This window comes from Biomphalaria glabrata, chromosome 5 (assembly GCF_947242115.1).
Source record: "Biomphalaria glabrata chromosome 5, xgBioGlab47.1, whole genome shotgun sequence".
In the NCBI taxonomy this organism is placed as follows: domain Eukaryota; kingdom Metazoa; phylum Mollusca; class Gastropoda; family Planorbidae; genus Biomphalaria; species Biomphalaria glabrata.
The window spans coordinates 21,521,110-21,547,229 of record NC_074715.1 but is presented as its reverse complement, the minus strand read 5'-3'; the positions used below and the strand labels follow the sequence as shown (position 1 = coordinate 21,547,229).

At 35.2% G+C, this 26,120-nt stretch overlaps 2 protein-coding genes across 5 annotated transcripts in view; one reads left to right on the top strand and one right to left on the bottom strand.

Annotated features, from left to right (window-relative positions):
• Positions 1 to 15,319, bottom strand: part of LOC106068923 (dynein axonemal heavy chain 7-like) — a 70,131-nt gene extending 54,812 nt beyond the window's left edge. Inside the window, exons 1-11 of one of the 4 annotated variants that reach the window (XM_056028420.1) lie at positions 15,110 to 15,319; positions 13,067 to 13,253; positions 12,049 to 12,187; positions 9,471 to 9,573; positions 8,859 to 8,963; positions 7,616 to 7,694; positions 2,896 to 3,091; positions 2,398 to 2,517; positions 2,073 to 2,256; positions 826 to 1,014; positions 286 to 435 (exon numbers count right to left, since the gene is read on the bottom strand). In XM_056028420.1, coding sequence (XP_055884395.1) covers positions 286 to 435; positions 826 to 1,014; positions 2,073 to 2,256; positions 2,398 to 2,517; positions 2,896 to 3,091; positions 7,616 to 7,694; positions 8,859 to 8,963; positions 9,471 to 9,573; positions 12,049 to 12,187; positions 13,067 to 13,253; positions 15,110 to 15,217 — 1,560 coding nt within the window. In that variant the 5' untranslated portion in view covers positions 15,218 to 15,319. Of the gene's footprint in view, positions 1 to 285; positions 436 to 825; positions 1,015 to 2,072; positions 2,257 to 2,397; positions 2,518 to 2,895; positions 3,092 to 3,179; positions 3,340 to 3,362; positions 3,637 to 7,615; positions 7,695 to 8,858; positions 8,964 to 9,470; positions 9,574 to 12,048; positions 12,188 to 13,066; positions 13,254 to 15,109 lie in introns of those variants that run through there. The other 3 variants (XM_013228421.2, XM_056028422.1, XM_056028421.1) reach the window with 3 other exon arrangements.
• The window catches only part of LOC106068920 (chitotriosidase-1-like), a 39,386-nt gene continuing 25,971 nt past the window's right edge, over positions 12,706 to 26,120 (top strand). Inside the window, exons 1-2 of the mRNA XM_056028428.1 lie at positions 12,706 to 12,723; positions 19,598 to 19,636. Coding sequence (XP_055884403.1) covers positions 19,622 to 19,636 — 15 coding nt within the window. The 5' untranslated portion in view covers positions 12,706 to 12,723; positions 19,598 to 19,621. The remainder of the gene's footprint in view (positions 12,724 to 19,597; positions 19,637 to 26,120) is intronic.

The window sequence follows — 26,120 nt, the reverse complement described above, 5'->3', positions numbered from 1 at the left end:
TTTAAATGTTGGTACCAACATTAGCCAACAGCAAATACTTCATAAGATTAAAAAAAAATTTAAACTAAAGTATTGTTTTATTCTTTTTTACCAATTACTAAAATTAATGGATCTTAAATAAATAAGATTACTGAGTTAATATTGGGTAAAGGATTTAAAAAAAGAGAACAAAAAAAAAAGATAAAATACTAATTGGTTTGAAAATTTTACAACTTACATGGGCCTTCACATTTAAAATATTTCTTGTTGAATGATCTTTAAAAACTACCTTTTTAAATTAAGTACCTTATTATTAATGAGAAATTCAAATTTGGAAAACACTTCTAGATAATTCTCCAAGGGCTGAAACTCTTTTCTAAGAACACTTAGAACATTTTCCTTTAAAGTGTCTACAAAATCTTCAGGAGTGACTGGCATCAAATACTTTGGTTCAAACTGAAAGAGAGAAAGTGGGCATAAAACTTCTGGGGTTTTTTTTGTTCGCCAATGAACTTTCAAGACATTTTCAATTATTCAAATACTTTAAATATATATATTTATTTGTATGCTAAATGCTGTCTCTCAAAGTGTCTCTACCATTATCTTTACTATTTATTAAAATCAGGTTAAGGCAATTTTTATATTCATTTTATGAAAAGTTTTCAAGATAAAAATGAAAAGCATGTTGGTGGATTAATTTGTTTCTTTTGAAAAATTTAAAAAAAAAATTGGCCAACTTGTCTTTTGGTTATTTAAAATAAAAAAGCTAACAATTTTGTGATTTCTAACAAAACTAGATATGACTCATGAAATTAAATGCAATAAAAAAAATGATTCCTCCTCTACCTGTTGGTCAGGAAACATGCGCCGTTCCAGTCTTGGTATAGATAGAGATGTTTTGATAATCTCATCAAAAACATTTAAGAATATAGATTCCATCGTTTCAAAGCTAGGATCAAAATCAATGGCTGTACCAGCCTCATTTAAACACAGGTTCACAACAAAACCACAATGCTCTAGAACATCTGTACTTGTCTGTGGACAATGTCAAATTATTACACTACACACTTCAATCATATATACACTACAGCAACATTTAAAAAAAAGTGAAGTTTGAAGCTTTAGTACTGATAAAAATGCTTAATAAACAGGACATGCAACTAGAGTCAAATTGTTATTGAGTGATGAGAATCAAGAAATTAAGGTGAAACAAAATGAACTCCAACAAAGAACTGAATCAAGCTAACAACTGACCTTTTTTTGCCAGTAAATGATTTTCATTAACCTCATTTTAATAATATAAGTAGTGTCATTTTCATTTTAAAAGTTTAAATTATCTTATAATCAATTAAATTTGAATCAATAACAAACAACTTGTAAAAGTATTAAAACACACTTTTTTTTCAATTAGAGAAAATAAAATGTTTAAGAATCTAAATATCATTTGAATTAGATTATAACAATTCTTAGCAAATACTAATGACTCAACTTTTTGTATAAAAGAATAGCATTGAATGAGAAAAAAAATTTACTACTACTTCTAAGCTTTAGAACTGCTAAGTAGAAAAATAAATGCTTTTAATAGTTTACAGAAATTACTCTGCAGAAAAAAGACAATTTTTGAATGCAAATACCTCATTTTGTTTTAATCTAACAATCAATTTAAACTAGACCTTATCATAATTACAATATGGTACACATTATTTGATAAAGCCACTTTTCAGGTTCAATACCACCATTATGATTGTTACTTTCTTTTACTCTATGCTGAAAAATAACAGTACATCATACCATCTCGAGAACTCTAGAGGAAGGCCACTTCTTTTTCATGTGCCACTATATATATTTACAAAATAATGTCATTCTTATGTTGGCTGCATGGAAAAAAAAAATAACTCTTCATGGTTTTTATTCTGTAGTTTTTTTAGGTTGTTTTTTTTACCAAATTAAAAAAACACTTGCCTCTGGTGGTTTAAACATAAAAAATCTAAATTTAGAAAATGATAGCCACTGGTGGTTTAAACAGCAAGATAAAGAAAATACAAGAATCTGTTAGTTTAAACATAAATAATTTAAATAAAGAAAACCCTAACCTCTGGTGGTTTAAACATTTCCATGTAATCTATTAAGGAATCTTTTACCATCTCTTGCAAGTTCAAGGTCATGACTGTTTTAAGTGTCTGAAATAGGGAAGTCATTTTCTCTAGCACCTGAATATCTGGGGCATAGCGTCTATTTTTTTCCATTTGTAGCATATTGTGGAGTTTCAGAAGCCAACTGAGTTGATCAACGAATTCAGAGAGAAATTTTATATTACATTGCATTCATTTAAAAAATACTTAATAAAAACATTTTATTACAAGCGAAAAATATTCATCGTACTTTTTTTACTTGAATAAAAAAAAATATTGCATGTACCTTTTTGTTAATTTTTCTTTCATCGAGCTAATATTTTGCAGACACTCTTCTTCAAAAGCTGTAAGCTCAATTGATTCTGTTCTCTTCTTAAATTCTTTTCGATTGATAAATCGTAGATCTCTGAAATGAAGTGGAAAAGAGTTGTGGAGGCAAGGTAAATGAATTATTAAAGAAGCTGACTTACACTGAATTGAATCTTGAATCCCTTAAGATACTTTTTTAAAAAGGGATCCAAGTACAACCACCTATAACAAATTCTTGAAGAAGAGAGTAAATATGAAGAATGTTTGGTGTGTTAGACACAAAAATCAGTCAAATATATTTACTTGCACTTTGCACTTTCATTTTTATAACAGGATTTCTAATTTACATTTGTTAGAGCTTTTCCAAAAGGACTGGCTAACATTTAGTTAATTCAACAAAACAGGAATCATAAGTTTTATTTACAGTAATAATAATTTAAGAGTACTGCCTCAAAACAAGCACAATAACACTTACACAAAATCAGAAAACCAAATTTCTACAGCTTGTCTTATACATGGGTTGACTAAACACAGAGTTTTCTGTAATTTGTCCTTGTTAGTCAACAATGACAGTCGCCAAGGCTGTGGTACAACATCGAGTTCTTTCATTTCTTTACTCATTTCTTTAACATCAATAATTTGTTTCCTTGGATCTCGTAGCACAAAGTCCACTATAAGAAGAAACAAAAGTAGTAGTAGGCCTACATTGATGATAATAAGAACTAGGCCTACACATGTATACAAAAAATAAAGGCATACATTTTCTTTTAGCCTTGAATAGATAAAAATGTAAAATGTTTGTTTCATCTTTCATTAGATAGATCTAGATCATGTCAAAATCATGATCTAGTCTTTTAATCATTTATTTTTATAGCAACTAGACTAGAATACTAGATCAAGATAGATCTAATAGTTTATTATAAATAATACAACTAAATCTACATTGTTTTCTTCCTGTTTCGGATTTCCTCGTTTGTGGTACTCTAGATTTATTCTATGTAGGCCTAAATATCAGAATCTATTTCTCCAAAATCACTGCAGTGATTCCAGTGTCGTTGTAGGCCTACTGTTGTAGTAGGTCTCTTGGAGATACTTGAACATTTTACTTGTAGCAAGTCATGACAACGTAACTTAAAAATTATGTTTGAGTTAGGTCATTAGGTGTATTGTGGAAGATAAATTCTGATATGTTTGGCCAATTTCACAATTAATGGCATAAGGATTCCTGTAGGACATGCATATTTAGCAGAGCTTTAGATTTATCTTGGGAAAAGTGTGATAGCAGAGTCTGGGTGATAAAAAGATAATTAGAGAATCAGTTTTCTTTCGTAACTATAAAGACGAAACAGTTCGAGCTAAGGGGGAGACGACATAAACACGACCTGGTGTTGCACCGAACCGATTTTAAAAGTCGGTTAAAGACAGCTAGGCTATTAAATTAGTAGGCTTATTATTAGTAGATCTACACACCCTTAAGGGCACGTGGTTAGACGATATTATTTTATATAAATTATTCATCTATTCTTTTAAATTATACACATTAGGAAGTTAGATATATGTAAGTGTGTAGTTTAAATACCTGACTGTTAGTGTAATGTTGAATTATAATTTAGGTGACGGTCAGAGACGGTAGATCTAAAGAATATGGGCCTATACCTACGTTGTAACCATTGCATGCTACACAAGTAAATTTATCATCAGTAGGCTACTGCTCAGACGGTGACTAGGATTTGTGCAGATACAAGAGAGAGAAACAAAAGTGAGACACAGTAAGGGCCGGATTTAGAGTAGGGCAGCTCAGGGGACCTCCACAAAAAAAAAAAAAGGAGGGGGGGGACCTGCACAATAGAGATTTTAAAATCTCAAAATTTAAACGGCTAATCAACTTTTACTTTTTTTCGAACTATTTTTTTACGCAATTTTTTTTTTTTTACCAACAATACCTTAAATCTTACGACTGACAACCATTGAAAGGCTTTCCATGCAGCTACCAAAGCATTTACATGCTTTTGTAATCCTTCTTGATAATGGGAGGTGAGTGCCGCATCTTCAGGAAATTACAGTTTTCGTTTTGGCTTTAAGTTGAGCCAGGTGAAAAAGGCTTCCATCGATTTTGCTGAGGATAAGTACTAGGCCTAGGCTACATCTTCCAAATGATTTAAAGGCGCTGGCGATTACAACCGAAAAGAAGATGTCGAATAGTCTTGGGGCCAGAACACACCCTTGCTTTGATAAAGACTGGCCTGGAGGCGGAGTTGTAGGCCTACGTGCCCTGTATGTTTTCATGGAAACCTGACACTTATTTCCGTAGCTTTTTTGAACAGCTATTTTTCTCCTTTACTGTAAACAGATCACTATTGCTAACAAGTCGATAAAAGCTTTTACAAAGGAACTTTTATTTTTCTTCTCTGCTCTTCTCTTGTAGCTACAGCAAGGAGAAAATCAAATCTGTTATAGATCTACAGGCCCTAACTTCGTTCTGATTCGATCTGCAGCCATTTTAGTGGTTGGTCTACTTTTGCCTTTCCAATAATGCTTAGCAGTGTGTGTGTATCTCCTCTAGAGGGATCTTGTTTCCAAAAATAACGTTTTGAAACTGGCCATACACACAGCATTTATGTTCTTTTCACACAAAGAAGACTACGTTGGCTTGGACATGTCACCCACATGCCAAAATGGAAGAATTCCTTAGGTCATCCTCAATGCTGAGCTTGATGAGGGAGTCAGACCCAAGATATTCCCAAGGCTAATCTACAGAGATGTCTGCAAGCCAGATCTGAGGACTACAGGCTCGGCGTTCCAGTACCACCTCATCGTGGTCGCCGTGTGAACACTCCGCTCTTTAGAGGGCTGGCCAAGGGTACTGGTTGCTTGCCGTTGATGAATGAGCAGCCGGCAAGTGTAAAAGTGCAAACAAAGGGGTTATGTCTAGCCCCCCCCCTCCCGTGGGGCCCCGGGGCAACGGTTGGTAGGAGACTCACGGGTTCTCTGAAAAGCGGACAGCGCTGGACACCAACTCGATGGTTGGTCGGGTTCTCCTGGGACCCGGCTGATTCGTGGGCAAAGACTGGACTGACTGGGGCGGCTTTAGCGGGCTGTTTTGGGCGGACTGGTTGGCGTCCACGAGCTAGGCTCTAACTTGCCCGTTCCCTGGTGTGCTAGTGGAGGAATTCGCCGCGACAAATGGTAGTTCCAAAACTGGGAATGTCAAAAAACGTGCGCCACCCAACTCCTGCCCTGCAGGAAACTATTTCCGAACGGCCAAGTTTCTTGCCAGAGCACTACTGGAGGATTGAGTCCTTCCTGCTCTGTTTTTTCAATAGGAGTTCATCTCAGGAGGACTACAGGCATCAAAGAAAGCATGTGGTTAGAACTCACGCTAGATCGGACAAACTGAAGACAGAATGTGCCTGCTGGTATGAACCTAGCCGAGAGCAATATGAATGAACTGGTCATAGCCAAGAGAATGAGAAAGAAAGCTACCCTATTAGATAGCCTTGAAAGAGGGCCACCCACATGCAGGTTGTAATCGGACTCAAGAAGAAATTAAAACTAGTGATTCATTAAGGCGCATGAGGCTTGGTGCCTATCCATTGTGTTTAGAGACAAAAGAAGTCATTATACGAATGAAAACAATGTCGTTGTTAAGAAGTGTTCAATTATAGTCTGCTCGCAATATATACATGCATTTTCGAATCTACGGCAGTGGGTCACCCATGGACTTATTCTCCACAAACTCAGAAACATACAAAATATTTTTGTACTAAAATTGCATATTAAATAATTTTACCTTTTTCTTAATTAGGAAAATTCGATACAATTTATAAATACTATATTTCTTTCTTCTAAAATATGGCTTGCTATTAGATATTAGTATGATTATTAATAAGTGTTATAAAGTGGAGTTTTACTATTTCGAAGAAGTATACCGGCCTCCACATACTTTAATCCTGAATTGGAATGTGTCCATCGAAGCCCATTAATGTCTCTGTGATTACTATATTCTAGTTCTGGAATGTGTCCATCGAAGCCTATTAATGTCTCTGTGATTGCTATATTCTAGTTATGGAATGTGTCCATCGAAGCCTATTAATGTCTCTGTGATTACTATATTCTAGTTATGGAATGTGTCCATCGAAGCCTATTAATGTCTCTGTGATTACTATATTCTAGTTATGGAATGTGTCCATCGAAGCCTATTAATGTCTCTGTGATTACTATATTCTAGTTATGGAATGTGTCCATCGAAGCCTATTAATGTCTCTGTGATTACTATATTCTAGTTCTGGAATGTGTCCATCGAAGCCTATTAATGTCTCTGTGATTATTATATTCTAGTTCTGGAATCCCATTAGTTAAGTAAACTTTATAATTATTTTTTTGTCATATTATACTGTCATTATAATAAGCAAATAAATCAATAATAAATATATATAATAAACTATATACACCAACATTTTTTCTTGATTATTGTGTTCTTTAATTCATGGTCATCTTTGATATTACCATTGAACCTTAGTATTAGTTAAATAGCAGCAGTGAAATCATCCTAGAGGTCTATCCATCAAGAGTTGATATCAAGTTTTGAACACTTAATAATTTGCATTCTAACTTGATCACCCAAAAAATACGATATATTCGTTTTGTATTTGTTGTGATATAAAAGCCTGCATATAGTCGGTCTGTTGTCAGCCTGGGTTCTAAGTATATGTTCGCTAAGGACTAGATCGTACTTAGTAATATCATTATCGCTAAGAAATCACCTTGATTTTGTCATTCGGATTCTTTGTCACCTCCTTTGTGATGCCCACATAGTGCCAGAATTGTTAATTACGGACTTCCCATGGTAGGGCCCTCGAGACCGAGTAATCGGGCTGACAGGGCATGGTCTATTTACTCGCAGACTGATACTTCGGGATCTCAGGCTCAAAAGGTTAATATATACTGTGGTAAAGTTTAAGGCCTTTAATTATTACTTTATGCTCCGCACAAAACGCATCACCCGCACATTGCTAAGTACGCCTCTTGGTAGAAATGAAATCTGAGTCCTTTTCCAATTCACTTTGTTTCAAATGAAACGCACAATAAAGTAGGCCCTATGCTTAGAAACAAAAAATGTCACGTACTTTCTATTCAAAGTAGGTTACACGCTTTCAAGATTTTTTAAAATTGGAAATGAAAAAAAATCAACTTACAAATAGACTTTTTTGTGTTAAGAATGTAATCTTCTTTGATCTCATCGCACAGTCTGTCCAGAGTTTTAGATTGGCCTTTCTAGAGCAATGCATACAAACAAACAATGTTTTAATATTAATGCTATTATTGTGTAACTGTGAACAGAAAAATGTTTTGAAACAATACAATGTTGACTGAGAAGAGGAAGAAAATCTTTGAAGGATTCATTTAAAATAATTAAATTAAGAAACTTCGTTACATAGTCTCATTAGAACCGTTTAGAATCTAGACCAAGAGGTGTCTACAACAACATTGACATCAATTATTTAAGACATTTCAATGCGTCTCCGCTCATGGGATTTTACTCGACTTTTGCAAATTAGAACTGTCGAATTTCTTCCAACTGTCGTGGGTCTACACGTTGACTGCCAGGCCAAACCAACAAGTATTACTTAATTCATACATACAGTGCTTTTTTTTTTGGGTGACGGTACGCACCGGTATGGCGTGCCGGCACCTTTTTCAATTAGGAAAAAAAAAAACTTACTTTTCTTGTATTTCAACGTTTATTTATAATTTATTAGTAGTTAAAAGTTAGGCATTCCATCACTGGGTACCGCACTTACTTTTTTCCAAAAAAAAAACCGAAGATTATCTGACAACAAGAACGCCCATAACAGATGTAAAAAATACATTCCCTTTCAGACCGTGCGGTCTATAGGGCAGAAGATGTAATGGTCATTTGTTTCTGTGGCCCACGGTTAACAAAGTGTCACGTGGCCAGCACAACGACCAAATGTGTGCTATATGTAGGCTTCATCTGTTTTCCACTGTTTGGTTTATTTTATATGTTTTGGAAGTTCCTTCAGGAAGATTATTAGTTAAAACATTTCTCGGGACGGCTGGAGTTGAAGTTGGGCATGGCTTGAACTCTGGAATATTGTGTTGACAATCTGATACCTAAGCCATGACAGCCATCCTAGGCTTTAATAAAAAAATACAACAACTTCTCTTTATACGCCAGAAAAAAAAATGCATTTGCGCAGCTCTGAATGCAGGGCAACACAGCGCTCCCTTTGACCCTCGTTCAGGGGGTGCAAACGTAATATTGTTTTCGTCTGGAATTGGGAATTTCACTCGTAAAAGTTTGAGAAACCAGTGGTGGTGTACTTTTTTGTATCTGCATTAAATATGAGCATTTACTAGCAATGAATGTTAAATTATGATTGAAGAGTTTGACAAGGAATGTATTCCAACAACTACCTTTAGATTGGCACTAAGTCTGTTAAGTATGTTCCCAATTACAGCGTCTGACATCGGCTGGACGTCACTAACATCTACGCCATTGTGGATGTAATAGAAGTAGCGCTGTGGTAGAAAATACTTTGAATAATTATTTGTGGCTATTTCGAGTTGAAAACACGTTTAGCTTTTATTGTAGGCTCATATCAGTCAAAACATAGGAGCTTTGGGACATAAATGGGATATTTTGGGACAAGATCACCTAGCAGTTTTTATAATACTATCAACATGGTTGGATAAAATAAATTGACATGACGCTACTATAAACTACAACTCGATTTTTCTAAATTGAAGAAGTGTGGAGCTAGCAAGGCTAAACTGAGAGTTAACAACTTCCGTTCAATACCGCTGTCAGATGCTTATTTAACCTATTATTGTTAAAACCTTGAATATTTACATCTTTAAAATAATGTATTAACCTAGCTAGAATCTTTATAATAGCTTTATTTACCTATCTAACGTTTTCATAATAGCTTTATTAACCTAGCTAGCGTCTTTATAATAGCTTTAATTAATATGATATTTTATAATACCTTTAATTAGTTTAACAATACATTCCAAAAATTATCTTACAAATAGATCAACTTCACTCGAGGATAACTTTGATCCCTTTTCAACTTTTGGGCTTGTGGATGTAGATTCTCGTGCAGCTTCAGGGCTTCCAGATTTGCCTTGCCTAAACAGAAATACTAGCTTTAAGCAAAACAAAAGTAGACCTATGATTTTTGTCTTCCTTTTAGAATAAAATTAGGTGAAGTTCTCTGAATGAAATTAATATTCCGTGGTTACGCTACATTGATTTTTAAATTAATCATGGTTAATCCTTTGAAATAAAAAAAAACGCAAAATACCTATGTGTTAAAATAAATTTAAAAAAAAAGGTCATATTGACGAAACTATCAAAAATCAAACAAAGCATTATTTAACCTTGGTTAGGCCAAGAAAACATTAAGAAACTGGAACAGGCACAAAATAGAGCAGTGAGATTCATAAGAAACGAATAAATTCACATTTGACTCGAGTAAGACCTTTAGTAAAATCACTAAATTTAGAAAGCCTTCAGGATAGAAGACTCAAATGAAAAATATCAATTAAACATAAAACATTGAACCATAATCTTCAAATACAAAACCAAAATTTAATAAAATACTCAGAAAGGCACAAAGATAAAAGTACATTCCACGTTCCAGATGCTAGGACAAATTTGTACAAATACTCCTTCTTCCCTAGTGCTATTAGAGCATGGAATGGGTTGCCTGAGCAAGTCAGGAAAACCAGTGACTTGCCAGAATGTAAGTCATTGGTTAATATGCATGACTAAATGCATGACGCGTAGGACGTAATCATCTTCTTTTTTGAAGTAACGTCTGTATTATATAAGATAAATAATTTTAAGCATAGCCTACATTTTCAACGTTTTACTGGCCAATTCTACAAGGCACCATCTGGGATTTTTAAAAATATGTTCCAGACTTTCCCTCATAAATGGAGATTATTAGCCTACCTCTTACAGAACAGCAGGGGATGATGGGATCGCAAGGTTAGAACTCAGAACCACCCGTGATGGCAATACCACACGACTATGCAGCCATCCTGGATTTGCTTTTGACAATCTAGATTTAGCTGTTAGCATTTTAGCAGTATATGTTTAAGTACTTCAATCCTTATATTTAGTAGTGTGTCTACAAAGTACCGGTACTTACATATAGGCCCTGCATATCTTTATTTAATAGTGTGTCTACAAAATACTTATACATAGTCCCTTAGGCCTACATTTAGGCCATACATATCTTTGTTTAGAAGTTTGTCTAAAAGGTACTTGATAGCTATGTTTAGAAGTTTGTCTAAAAGGTACTTGATAGCTATGTTTAGAAGTTTGTCTAAAAGGTACTTGATAGCTATGTTTAGAAGTTTGTCTAAAAGGTACTTGATAGCTATGTTTAGAAGTTTGTCTAAAAGGTACTTGATAGCTATGTTTAGAAGTTTGTCTAAAACGTACTTGATAGCTATGTTTAGAAGTTTGTCTAAAAGGTACTTGATAGCTATGTTTAGACGTTTGTCTAAAAGGTACTTGATAGCTATGTTTAGAAGTTTGTCTAAAAGGTACTTGATAGCTATGTTTAGAAGTTTGTCTAAAAGGTACTTGATAGCTATGTTTAGAAGTTTGTCTAAAAGGTACTTGATAGCTATGTTTAGAAGTTTGTCTAAAAGGTACTTGATAGCTATGTTTAGAAGTTTGTCTAAAACGTACTTGATAGCTATGTTTAGAAGTTTGTCTAAAAGGTACTTGATAGCTATGTTTAGAAGTTTGTCTAAAAGGTACTTGATAGCTATGTTTAGAAGTTTGTCTAAAAGGTACTTGATAGCTATGTTTAGAAGTTTGTCTAAAAGGTACTTGATAGCTTTGTTTAGAAGTTTGTCTAAAACGTACTTGATAGCTATGTTTAGAAGTTTGTCTAAAAGGTACTTGATAGCTATGTTTAGAAGTTTGTCTAAAAGGTACTTGATAGCTATGTTTAGAAGTTTGTCTAAAAGGTACTTGATAGCTATGTTTAGAAGTATGTCTAAAAGGAACTTGATAGCTATGTTTAGAAGTATGTCTAAAAGGTACCTGATAGCTATGTTTAGAAGTATGTCTAAAAGGTACTTGATAGCTATGTTTAGAAGTTTGTCTAAAAGGTACTTGATAGCTATGTTTAGAAGTTTGTCTAAAAGGTACTTGATAGCTATGTTTAGAAGTTTGTCTAAAAGGTACTTGATAGCTATGTTTAGAAGTATGTCTAAAAGGTACTTGATAGCTATGTTTAGAAGTATGTTTACCTCTTTTAAGTACTTCCATAAGAGCGTCCAGCAGTATGTCCACTTTTTTTAGACTTAGATTTTATATATTTATAAATTTAGCAGAATGTCTACAAATGACATCCAAAGCTATGGTCAGCAGTTGTAATGAAATAACAAAACCATAATAGCATACCAATAACACGGCTCAATTCAACAAGATTGTACTACACATAAACAGTAAGCGAGTGCAAACACGTCTCACATCACATTGTTGAAGTGTTACGAACAGACACACTGGACATGACCTTCACATGCTGGACCTACGCAGAAAACAAACACCTCAGTATGTGTCTAAAGTAGGCCTACTTACATAACAATATTTAGCAGAGACTTCCTGAAGGCTTCTTGTCTTTTTCTACTTTCTTGCATCTGTACTAGGCCACTTTTCATACTCTGTCGACGTCCGATAACCTTTTTATCCTCTCTCTCATCTTGCAATTCTTCCCTATCTAGTTAAGTGTAATGCAAAGTGTGGAACAAAGGTGAATATCAAATTAATCCAAATAATATATAGGCCAATGTGACGCCTAACAATATTGTTTTAAAATTTTAACATGTAACACTGGCTATTAGTTGTTTTTTATTTGCTTATACTTGCGTTCAACGCAATAATTAGCATTCACCTTTTTTTAGGCTACCGGTACTTCTTTCAATGATAAACTTGTAACAAAGAATTGCATTTATTTTTTTTTTTAGGAATTTCAAAACCGACTAAAAAGTTCCTTGTAGAATATAAATAGTCACACTTACAGGCTACGATTACGTTGTAGTTTTTTTTCCCTTATCACCCAAACATTTAATTATGATATTCTTATGTAATTTGTGATTAATTAAGCTCGATTTAGGTCTACTGATAATCTGACCTGATAAGAACTAGCCTTTAAACCCAAATTTTAGTGATACTATCATTTGTTCAATCCTGTGTAAAAGACCGTTGGATTTTGTCATGTGTTAATTGTAAAATCTAGTAGGGTTGGAGGCACTGGTAAGGTATTATTGAGCTCATTATATACTCAACCTAAGGCATTGTGCATTGGCATATCTCTTCATTAGTTGCAAACGTACCGTAAGTTAGACCACATCAAAGTCCCGTACACGAAAGAAGAGCCTAGGGAAAAACCTCACTCCGTGGCCTAACATGCCTCTGGAAATATGCATTTCGTGGGAAAAAAAATGTATCCAAGTTATTAAGTCTGTATCCTAGTTGCTACGTTATAACCCTTTTGTCGTCAAAATTCTTGTTTAATTTTTCCTCACGGCATAATTGGCATCCCTATTTCCGACAAGAACTTTTAATTAGATAATTGATGATAATGTATTTATCTTACCCTGAGTCCACAAGTTCATGGGTTTTGGTGTGGTGGGTGGCAAATATCCGTGATCTGTTAAAACGTAGAGAGGTTGGTCAGACATCCAGATTGGTTTGGCTCTCTTCATCGGTAGGGTTGGTAGAAAGTAGACAGGATCCATTTGAGAGACTGTTAGAAAGGAGCAACCCTCGCATTCTTTGTCATTCTACAAAAAACAAGTAATTCAAACTTTGTCGAATGGTATATGACCTCCTTCAGTCGTGAAACCAGTACGGGGAAGAATGCCTGGGCATTAGCTAGGGTCAGAACGCTGTCGCACATACAACGGTTGCCCCCCACACACACACACACACTCCACGCAGCTGATCTGTCCAAAGGAATGGCAAGTACTGTTTGGGATTAGCGACATTGCAGGTTCTGCCAATGTATAGCATTGAGTGCTGCAAGCTACCAAAGAGTGTCACCGGCTCCTGATTTTTTCTCAAGGTTTTCTCTCGAGGACTTTTCCATATTGGAATTCAGATTTTTCGTAGGTCTCTAGCCAGTCAAGTCTAATGAGCCCCTCCTGCCCAAAGCTTACTGGTCAAGTCTAATGAGCCCCTCCTGCCCAAAGCTTACTGGTCAAGTCTAATGAGCCCCTCCTGCCCAAAGCTTACTGGTTTAGGCGTCACTTACACGCCTTTGCCCCTTTTTCTGTTTAGGATAGGATAAACAGTTTAGCCGTGCTCAATATTTTAGCCACACGTGGGGGTGGACGCCATATGTTGGATTGTTGTTAGATGCTTTTGAGACGCACCCATTGAAAGCATTTTATAAGTAACTGAGTACTTAGTTCCATTACTACTTCCAGCGATGAAAAACTGTTACGGGAACATGCGTCAAATTCTATACAAATAAATGTATCTATTTCAGATGGCAATTCTTTAAAAATAAATTAAGCTGTTTCAAATGGTAATTCTATAGAAATATAAATGTATCTGTTTGAAATGATAATTCTATAGAAATATAAATGTATCTGTTTCAAATGGTAATTCTATAGAAATAGAAATGTATCTGTTTCAAATGGTAATTCTATAGAAATAAATTAATCTGTCTCATATGGTCATTCTGTAGAAATCAAGATTTTTTAAATTTGGCTTTTGTGTGGAAATAATGCAAGCTATATCGTTTCGTAATTCTACAGAATAATTGACCTAATGTGTTTCGTAAATTATGTATACTGTCTGATAAAAACGTAAGACATAAGAATTTGAAGAATATTTTAGATGCACCAGTATAAGTGATAAGTAGATCCTCCCTCTATTATTATTTCTATTGTGTATCTCCAGTCTCCCTGGGAGTCATTCGTAGTCCTACACACTATGTTTGAAATCTAGTTGTTGTTGATATACTGGAAGGTAAAAGCCTCTTTAATTCTACACATTGCTAATATATCATATAGATGTGAACATTAAATCCCCTTATGGTCTACAAAATTTAAGCTCTATATATGGAATAAAATAGAGCTACACAGAGGTGTAAATCTATATTTTATCTTATATAGATCTATAAATCAGTTTAGATCTAAAACTGGCCTAACTAATCAAGATTGGCTTAAGCAATAAGATCTAGACTAGATCTACATCACTCTGTACCTTCATAATCATAGCCTTTATTCTTAAACTCTAAATATAGAATAATATAGATCAACATTCAACATGATTTTTGGTTCGAATCCTGGTGAAGACTGGGATTTTTACTTTCGGGCGCCTATGAATCCACCCAGCACTACTGGGTACCTAACATTAGTTAGGTAAAAGTAAAGGCGGTTGGTCGTTGTGACACCCTCGTTAACCGTGGATCACAGAAAAAGATGACCTTTATGTCATCTGCCCCATAGATGACAATGTCTAAGAGGGGAACTATATTTTTTTTTTTACATATTTGGTTCTATATGTATACGAAATAGACTAGATCTATCTATTTTTTTGTGTTCCTTACTTAGCCTAGGCCTACTGTAACTACTACTAGACTAGATCTAGTACTAGTAGTACTACTGATCTAGATTCTAGACTACATTACCCTCATAGCCTTTCCTCTTAAATTATTAAGCTTGAGTCTTCCTTTGGTGAACTGGACGCCTGATGTACGCGAGGTGGCGCCTTTCTTACTGACTTGTTTCTTATCCATTGGATTTGAGTCTCATTCACACTAGATTTACTAGATGTAAATGCATTTCTTTAAACAACAATAAAGTCTTCCATTTTGTTGTCAATATACGCAGATTGCGTCACACACATACACACCAAGTGCTTATGATAGTTTTATAGTAAGCGCATTTTTTCCATCTAAAAATACTAGTTTGTGGTGGAGATAGTAAGAGATGTTGCATTCAGTTGAATGGCCAAACATTGGAAGTTGACTCATTTAAATACCTTGGGTCAAACATATCAAGAGATGGAGGATAAGAATTAAATAGACAAAAACCCGTTTAAGCTTGGAATCCGCATGAGCAAACTGTGGAAACAATGGAAGAGTAACATTAGCTTCCATGACAAATTAAAACTGTATTCTTTGCTAGTGGTCTATGGATCATAGTTGTAAAAGTTGGACTCTGTACGCTGAGACTGAAATAAGAATTCAAGCCTTTGAGAGTAAATGCTACATATACCAGGAATAGAAGACAAATGAGCTTGTTCTATTACAACTCAACATTGGCTGGCACAAAGGAGAATTAGCCAATACTGTGATGAGACGAAAGCTGAGCTGATTCGGTCATATTGCTAGACAAAACTCACTGTCAGAAGACATCCTTCATGGTACAGTGGAGGGAGCACTAAGAAAGGGTCATCCGAAGACAAGCTGGCTAGACAAAGCAAAAGAACGGATGGACTATCACATGATATCCTGCTAAGAATAGCTGCTGACCAGAAAAGGGGCGGGACTTGGTTACGCTGTCACAGTACCCCTACGATGAAAGTCAAGTGGCAGATGATGATGATGAAAATGAAACTTAAAGTTAAAAAAAAAAGAAAAGAGTTGCTCAAGTTAGAAGTTAACATGGTCAATATGAATCAACCCCCCCTCCCCCGTTACAGAAATATAAAGGGTGGTCACTAGTTTCTACTGGATCCGAGGAAAATGGGAGAAAACATTTGTTCAAACTTTTTAACAGACAGACAGACTGAGCTGATATAAGCTTTGTAATAAATACATTTCATGCAGGGCTTATAGTGAACGATGACAGTTAGAAATACAAATTGTATTTGTTCATTCATAAGAGCTAAGTATTCTTGACTCGGTAATAGTTAATAAGGCTTGTCTTCGAGTACGAAGATTAATGAGGAATAAGAGCTAAGTATTCTTGACTCGGCAATAGTTAATAAGGCTTGTCTTCGAGTCCGAAGATTAATGAGGAATGCAATGTTTCTCGTGGCTATGAAATCCCAGCTGTGACCTACATATTTTGCCACATCCAGGGCAAGCATAACTATTGTCCGCCGGTGGTCGATTAAGATTTTCTTTTCGCCGTCTGCGGATTTTCTTTCGGTCTCAAATGCGTATCCCGCGGCCTTTGTGAGTGATCTCCAGCTGTCTCGTTCTAAGTCCGCATGCTTTACTTCTCGGCAATAGCAAAACTATTTTAAATGCTTTATTCCCTTTTCCTGCAATTTTATGCAAAAAAAAAAAAAAAAAACTTTTCCCAGTCAAATTACAACTCAAGTTATGTTCAAGTGATTTGTATAGTAAAAAATATACAAAGTATATGACTATATTCCACCATTTACTATACCAATACTAAGCCTATTTTAAATGCTTTTTATTTTGGTTTTAAATACGATGCAATATTAAGTAATAAATTAACATTTATTTATATAGTCTGTTTGTTTTAATCCGATGAGTCTTGCTGTGGGTTTACCAACAAACTCTTGACCGTAATCTCCACAATCTTAACACCACTCTGTATTGCATAAGTCTCTTGCATTAAACCTTCTTACACGTTCTTCAGTTGTCAGGATTATTATCTTTCATGCTAGATTTATACACAACTTAATTCACACTATACTTTATCAATCGTTGTCAATCGTCTGAACAATAGTTTAGCTGTTCGATGGTAATAGATCAGTAGATGCAGATGTGCCCGAGTGGATAACTTTTTAATTCTTTTTACTAAAGTAGAAGAGGAGACGTCATCCAAGAAGATAAAAACAAAATCCTAGTTGACAGCACTCAAGTCCTTTGAAGAAAATCCGACTTATGTTAAACAAGCAAAAGAAAAAAGAAATTAACTAAGCTGATAAAAGGATAGAACCACACAATGATTGATATAGTTCTTAACACTGCAAGTTGTACCTTCCTTTTTTATAAAACAAAAGAAATTAATTACCCCTTATCAGTTAACTAATTGGTTAATTTTTTTATTGATTCATTTATTGTCTCGGAAAGTAGAAGAAATAAACCTGCAGAAGATTTGTACCAGACAGACAGATAGGGTTGATATAAGCTTTGTAAAAAGAGGAATGGGTAGATTCATTACATTCTCAAAGAACTTATTGTTGGCTTTTAAAATCATTCGTCTCCATTCACCCAATGTTTATCTCGTTTATTTGTTTTGTTTTATAAATATTTCGAATCTGGCCAATGTGTTTACACATTGGAAGAAAACTTGATTGAAAACTACTTTTCTTGATATTGTGTTTTTGTTGTTGTTACTATTGAATGTGAAACACAATGGAAAAGCATTAGTTTAAAGACGTCTTCTTGACATATGTTGATATCCTGTCCTCTAGTCCTCTCAATGTTCTCTAGAAAACTGTTAAAGGAAACAATTACCTGGTAAGGTACTATGCATACATATTAGAAAAGAAAATGACACAGTTACTTTGGCTAATTCAAAATTGTCAGTTTGTAGTATATCTGAATGGCCTTGGACTTAACACGTTAGCCGCTCAGTCAAATCATTCCTGATAATTACTCAAGAAAGTCGAATTAGATATAACACGATTTGATTAGAATTGTCGAATTTCGAAATTTGGGTTTACCTGTTGAAATCAGAATAATAAGATCCTGTTGAATATATGAAAGGGAGTAGTTGTAAAGTAAAGGTACCCCTTTTAGACCTTTCTATTCATGGGTGGGAGGAGCAGATGACGATTAACAAAGGTGTCATGTGTCCAAGACAACCACCTTTACTTCTCCAAAGTATGTCAGTTACCAATGAGAATTAGGTGGACTCAGGGAAGTCCTAAAAATCCAAAAGTTTATATTCCTAGAAAATACCTTGATTTAAACTCGAAAACCCTCGATTCGAAAGCCAAGCGTTTTTACAGTCATTCACTACGCCTACGATGTATTTATGTATTTTGGATTGAACTGCTATAATCTGAATAACAAAACTTGAGGTTTGCTGTTCCGATCAAATAACAAGACATGGGTGTAGCCCTAACTGCCTAGATAAAAATAACAAGATTTGGGTTTTACTGTTTTTAGCATGAGTCTGTCGTATTAACGTCATAGTACCGAAACTTGAGTTTCAAAAGATAAACAATACTTGAACATATATATATATCAATCAATATCAATATCAAAATCAATAACCAATATCAATTGCACTGGAATTACTGTATTTGAGTTTGACTGCTCTGAAAATAGTGTCCAGATTTGGGTTCATCTTATCTCTCTATCAATATTATATATATATATGAATCAGCTTCTGCACTAAATTGTGAATTGAAGGCATTGAAAACTGGTTCCAAGTTCTAAAAAATGTGCTTTCCAATTCCACAGTCAAGGATACTACAGTGGTCCCAAACATCGGAATGTTTTGTTTCTAAATCTTCATGTAGGCCACTTCTCGAAACAGCATGTGGTGAAGACTACGAACTCTGATAAGTTGGAGAACTGAGTTCATTGGGCCAATAACATGTTTGATATTCATCATGCAGCTTCACACAAACTTTCCCGTCTAGAGTCTATGGTTGGGATGTTGTTCTTTAATTGTATTAAAACTATGTTTTTTCTCAAAGCAAGAGCACGATCAGATTTTACACTCGCCATCTTATTCCATGCAAACTCAACACTTTCAACGCAGTTCTTGTTAGCATGAATTTTAAATAAATAACGGCCTCAGTTTTACTTCTTGAAATGTTTCGACATCTTACGAATGGGAATAAACTTCGTTTAACTTACTTTTTTGTAAGACATGTATGGTCTATGTTTTTGTTTGGTTTTTCTTTTGTCACCTCTTTTGCCACAAGAAGTTTAAAGTTTAAATAATTTATATAGATGTTTAAAAGTACTTTAACATATATATATAATCTGTGGACACACCTAATATTTGTAGGTGTTCTCAGTCCACATAAAACGCTCCGACTGGCCGCTTGTGGCCCGCGGGACGTAACTTGCCCACCCCTGGTCTAATCTATTTGAGAGTGCTAATCTGACATCAACTGACAATGGATTAACAAAGTATAACATACATATATATATTTATATCATTGATTCAGTTGTTTGTCCTCAGCTAGAACATTTTCAGTATTTACTCTACAGTAACACGTTTTGCCTTCACAGATTCTAGCAATACAAGAGCAAGTCATGAGTTCTACAGTGGTAATGATTATAGCTAAATAAGTTCAGTGATTCTATTTGTATATTTGTAACCAGTACCTAAAATAAGGTATGGTATTGTGTATATATATATATATATATATATATATATATACCGTATTTCTTCAAATGTCAGATGCTGCCAACTTCACATCAATGCCAGCGAAAGTAACTTGTCATTGGTGGTTCTAAGTAAAAGGTTTCCCTTGGAGTGTCTTTAAGCGAGACCAATACTCTCTTCTCTGCAAATATGGCATAAGTTCAGATCTATTCATATTGAAAAAGATAGAGACATCAACAAAAATTATGCCCAGGACATTAAATTACTAATAATTCGGTACTTTTATACACATCATCCGCGCTATTTTATCTTGCGCTATTTTGTCGGGAAATTTCGCGCTATTTTGTCGGCGCTATTTTGTCCGCGCTATTTTGTCCGCGCTATTTTGTCCTCTGTATTTTGACGGGTCACCGATTTATTCCTATGCTAGATATACCTATTGTTAATTAGGGCCGCAATGTCCCCCTTCCTGAAGTTATTTTTTTTTTTGAACTTCGAATAAGACAGCCCGCACTTGAACTATTCCCCCTGACATACTTTCAAACGTATTAAGTCTAGTATTTATTGTGTTGAATCGAAGGACTCGCTCTCTCCTTTTTCCTTCACTCTCCCATTTAGACATCTAACCTGAACCATTTAGACATCTAACCTGAACCATTTAGACATCTAACCTGAACCATTTAGACATCTAACCTGAACCATTTAGACATCTAACTTGAACCATTTCGACATCTAACCTGAACCATTTAGACATCTAACCTGAACCATTTAGACATCTAACCTGAACCATTTAGACATCTAACTTGAACCATTTCGACATCTAACCTGAACCATTTAGACATCTAACCTTAACCATTTAGACATCTAACCTGAACCATTTAGACATCTAACCTGAACCATTTAGACATCTAACCTGAACCATTTAGACATCTAACCTGAACCATTTAGACATCTAACCTGAACCATTTAGACATCTAACCTGAACCAATTAGACATCTAACCTGAACCATTTAGACATCTAACCTGAACCATTTCGACATCTAACCTGAACCATTTCGACATCTAACTTGAACCATTTAGACATCTAACCTGAACCATTTCGACATCTAACCTGAACCATTTCGACATCTAACCTGAACCATTTCGACATCTAACCTGAACCATTTCGACATCTAACCTGAACCATTTAGACATCTAACCTGAACCATTTAGACATCTAACCTGAACCATTTAGACATCTAACCTGAACCATTTCGACATCTAACCTGAACCATTTAGACATCTAACCTGAACCATTTAGACATCTAACCTGAACCATTTCGACATCTAACCTGAACCATTTAGACATCTAACCTGAACCATTTAGACATCTAACCTGAACCATTTAGACATCTAACCTGAACCAATTCGACATCTAACCTGAACCATTTAGACATCTAACCTGAACCATTTCGACATCTAACTTGAACCATTTTGACATCTAACCTGAACCATTTCGACATCTAACCTGAACCAATTAGACATCTAACCTGAACCATTTCGACATCTAACCTGAACCATTTAGACATCTAACCTGAACCATTTAGACATCTAACTTGAACCATTTAGACATCTAACCTGAACCATTTCGACATCTAACCTGAACCATTTCGACATCTAACCTGAACCATTTCGACATCTAACCTGAACCATTTAGACATCTAACCTGAACCATTTAGACATCTAACCTGAACCATTTCGACATCTAACCTGAACCATTTCGACATCTAACCTGAACCATTTCGACATCTAACCTGAACCATTTCGACATCTAACCTGAACCATTTCGACATCTAACCTGAACCATTTCGACATCTAACCTGAACCATTTCGACATCTAACTTCGACATCTAACCTGAACCATTTAGACATCTAACCTGAACCATTTCGACATCTAACCTGAACCATTTCGACATCTAACCTGAACCAATTAGACATCTAACCTGAACCATTTCGACATCTAACCTGAACCATTTCGACATCTAACCTGAACCATTTCGACATCTAACTTGAACCATTTAGACATCTAACCTGAAACATTTCGACATCTAACCTGAACCATTTCGACATCTAACCTGAACCATTTCGACATCTAACCTGAACCATTTAGACATCTAACCTGAACCATTTAGACATCTAACCTGAACCATTTCGACATCTAACCTGAACCATTTAGACATCTAACCTGAACCATTTAGACATCTAACCTGAACCATTTAGACATCTAACCTGAACCATTTAGACATCTAACCTGAACCATTTAGACATCTAACCTGAACCAATTCGACATCTAACCTGAACCATTTCGACATCTAACCTGAACCATTTCGACATCTAACTTGAACCATTTCGACATCTAACCTGAACCATTTCGACATCTAACCTGAACCATTTCGACATCTAACCTGAACCATTTCGACATCTAACCTGAACCATTTCGACATCTTACTTGAACCATTTAGACATCTAACCTGAACCATTTCGACATCTAACCTGAACCATTTCGACATCTAACCTGAACCATTTCGACATCTAACCTGAACCAGTTAGACATCTAACCTGAACCATTTAGACATCTAACCTGAACCATTTAGACATCTAACCTGAACCATTTAGACATCTAACCTGAACCATTTCGACATCTAACCTGAACCATTTCGACATCTAACCTGAACCATTTCGACATCTAACCTGAACCATTTCGACATCTAACTTGAACCATTTCGACATCTAACCTGAACCATTTCGACATCTAACCTGAACCATTTCGACATCTAACCTGAACCATTTCGACATCTAACCTGAACCATTTCGACATCTAACTTGAACCATTTAGACATCTAACCTGAACCATTTCGACATCTAACCTGAACCATTTCGACATCTAACCTGAACCATTTCGACATCTAAGCTGAACCATTTCGACATCTAACCTGAACCATTTCGACATCTAACTTCGACATCTAACCTGAACCATTTAGACATCTAACCTGAACCATTTCGACATCTAACCTGAACCATTTCGACATCTAACCTGAACCATTTCGACATCTAACCTGAACCATTTAGACATCTAACCTGAACCATTTCGACATCTAACCTGAACCATTTCGACATCTAACTTGAACCATTTAGACATCTAACTTGAACCATTTAGACATCTAACTTGAACCATTTAGACATCTAACCTGAATCGGAACGGTTCGCTATTTCTCTCTTTCTCACCATTTCTCTCTCCGTCTCATTATCTCTCTCACACTCTCTTCTCTCTCCTCATCTCTCACTGGAACCTCCATTTTCTGCGCCGCGCGCATCGTAATGCTCACCCATGTACTCTCCTTTAAAGAAAAATAATGGGGCAAAATTTGAAATAAGTTACTGTAGACCAGGGGAAGGCAAATTACCTCACGCGGGACACATGCGGCTTGCCGAGTTGTTTTATGCGGTCCGCTGTGTGCCCACAGTATATACATATAAAAATGCTAATATATTAAAAGTAATTCTAAATATCTCTATAAATTATTGAAGCTCTCTCATTATAAAAAGTAAACGAAGATTAGTTTTACTGGCTGTACTTCAATACGCTCAATCTAAGACACACTCTCAGGCCAGTATTTATTCAAAGCTATTAAGAACTGTGTTGAGTGTTGGGTATACTTGGAACAAGATAGCAAGTGTAACAACTGATGGAGCTCGATCTTTGACTAAGAAAAACAGTTTTAAAGAATACCCCAACCATAAAGTCTAAACAGAAAAGTTTGCACAACGCTGCATGATATAACACCACATATTTATTCAGAAGGCTGTGGCTACTTAAGTCATCAGAGTTAGGGTTTCGTCATTTCGTTTGTTGAAAGGTGAACATATTTCTAGTCCCTTAATTATGGAATTTATATAAGCAAATTTTAAGACGCCAAGAACCAGTTGTCAATACCATCAGCTCACCATTTAACGCAGAAGCTGATTCAGCTCCAGAGAACATAACTCCATGCAAATTATGACCTGTAAGAGAAGTTAAATTCAATACCTCTGCGGTAGCTTAATGGGTGCCAGAAGACGTATTTCCACACTTTAAAAAACTTTGCTGCTAAGCTTTAACATTATTTGGGTACACATACATATGTGAACAAGCATTTTTTTTATAAAATAAACAAGTGTAATCACAGGTTGATGGTGAATGACTGCAATTTGACAGCAGTCACAAGTATAACAACTAACTTGTTCCGCATTAAAATAAATTATATATATATATATATATATATATATATATATATATATATATATATATATATATATATATATATATATATATATATATATAGATAGATAGATAGATAGATAGATAGATAGATAGATAGATAGATAGATAGATAGATAGATAGATAGATAGATAGATAGATAGATAGATAGATAGATAGATAGATAGATATAGATATAGATATAGAAAGATTTCCATCAAATAATGATGTAATATTAATATATAAGCACACCTTCTCTCTCCCTCTCTGGCCCTACCCCCTTTTGTACCCCCTGCGTATCATAATGATATCCCACAATATCCCAAAGCTACGTTTGACTTGCATTGGGACGGCCTGCACCCACACATGTAAATAGCTTTGACCGGTAAATTCCTTTTCTCTTATCTTATAGAATACAGACGTTACTTCAAAAAAGAAGATAATTACGTCCTACGCGTCATGGATTTAGTCATGCATATTAACCAATGACTTAAATTATACCAAGTCACTGGTTTTCCTGGCTAGCTCAGGCAACCCATTCCATGCTCTAATAGCACTAGGGAAGAAGGAGTATTTGTACAAATTTGTCCTAGCATATGGGACGAGGAATGTGCCTTTATCTTTGTGTCTTTCAGAGTATTTTATTAGCGGCCCCCGAAAGGGGAAAAGACGCTATTAGTTTTGTGCGAAATGTCTGTCCGTCTGTCCCGTTTAGATCTCGTAAACTAGAAAAGATATTGAGAATCGGACATCACAATATTTTAGACCATTCAAAGTTCTGATGCAACGGCTACTTTTTTTTTTTTCTGAAAGCGAAAAATCTAATTTTTAAAATCAGTTATGCAAGCAGTTTTTTTATGAGAAAAAGCTAATTAGTATGCTAAATAGTAATTAGTATTTAAAAAGAATAGTAATCTTGTAAACTTTATATTTGTGAACTTTTTTTATTGCGGAAATTTTTATTTTTTTTTTTTGAGCATTCGAATAAGAGATTGGGCCTTTTCAAAACAATTACATCAATTATAAGATTTCAGTTAGGCCAGGGGAGGCGCGGTGGCTGAGCGCTTGGCTTCCGAACCGGGGGTCCCGGGTTCGAATCCTGGTGAAGACTGGGATTTTCAACTTTGGAATCTTTGGGCGCCTCTTAGTCCACTCAGCTCTAATGGGTACCTGACATTAGTTGGGGAAGAGTAACGGCGGTTGGTCGTTGTGCTGGCTACATGACACCCTCTTTAACCGTAGGCCACAAAAACAGATGAACTTTACATCATCTGCCCTATAGACCACAAGGTCTGAAAGGGGAACTAGTTAGGCCAGGTTCACATCTAACTTTACATTCACTTTCACCTATCCTATGATCTGCGGGACCTATGGGATCTGTTAACATTCTCTCTCCATTCTTATCTCTCATTTGTCTTTGATATAATTTCATTCGGATGTTCTTTCTGAAAATATTGAAGCCTGCCTGGGTGGACCACTTCTGGGGCAGATTTTGAGTTTATGTCTCCACACACAAACTGTCTTTTGTAACCTTGTTAAGTTTTGCTTTTGTATTTGAAGATTATGGTTCAGTGTTTTATGTATAATTGCTACTTTACTTTTGAGTCTCCTGCCCTGAAGGCTTTCTAAATTTAGTGATTTTACTAAAGGTGTTACTCTAGTCAAATGTGAATATTCGTTTGTTATGAATCTCACTGCTCTATTTTGTGTCTGTTCCAGTTTCTTAATGTTTTCTTGAGTTAAGGGGTCCCAAACGGAGGATGCATATTCTATTATTGGCCTAACCAAGGTTAAATAACATTTTAGTTTTATGTTCTTATTTGACTTAAAGAAATTTCTTTTAATAAACCCTAATGCTTTGTTTGATTTTTTTATAGTTTCATCAATATGTGGGTTCCATGACAGTTTTTCATTTATTATAACACCTAGGTATTTTGCGTTTTTAGTCTGTGTTACTGGTTTGCCATGAATAAGTGGAATTAATTTGTTTTAGTTTTTTTTGTTACTCTTAACAACTGACATTTTTCTGGGTGGAAAGACATGCTCCAATTTGATTCCCATTTCTGTAATTCATCTCTCCTCCCTTCCTACTAACAAAAAAAAAATCTTTAACACTAGTATCTGACTTTTCTCGACTTCTCAATTAATT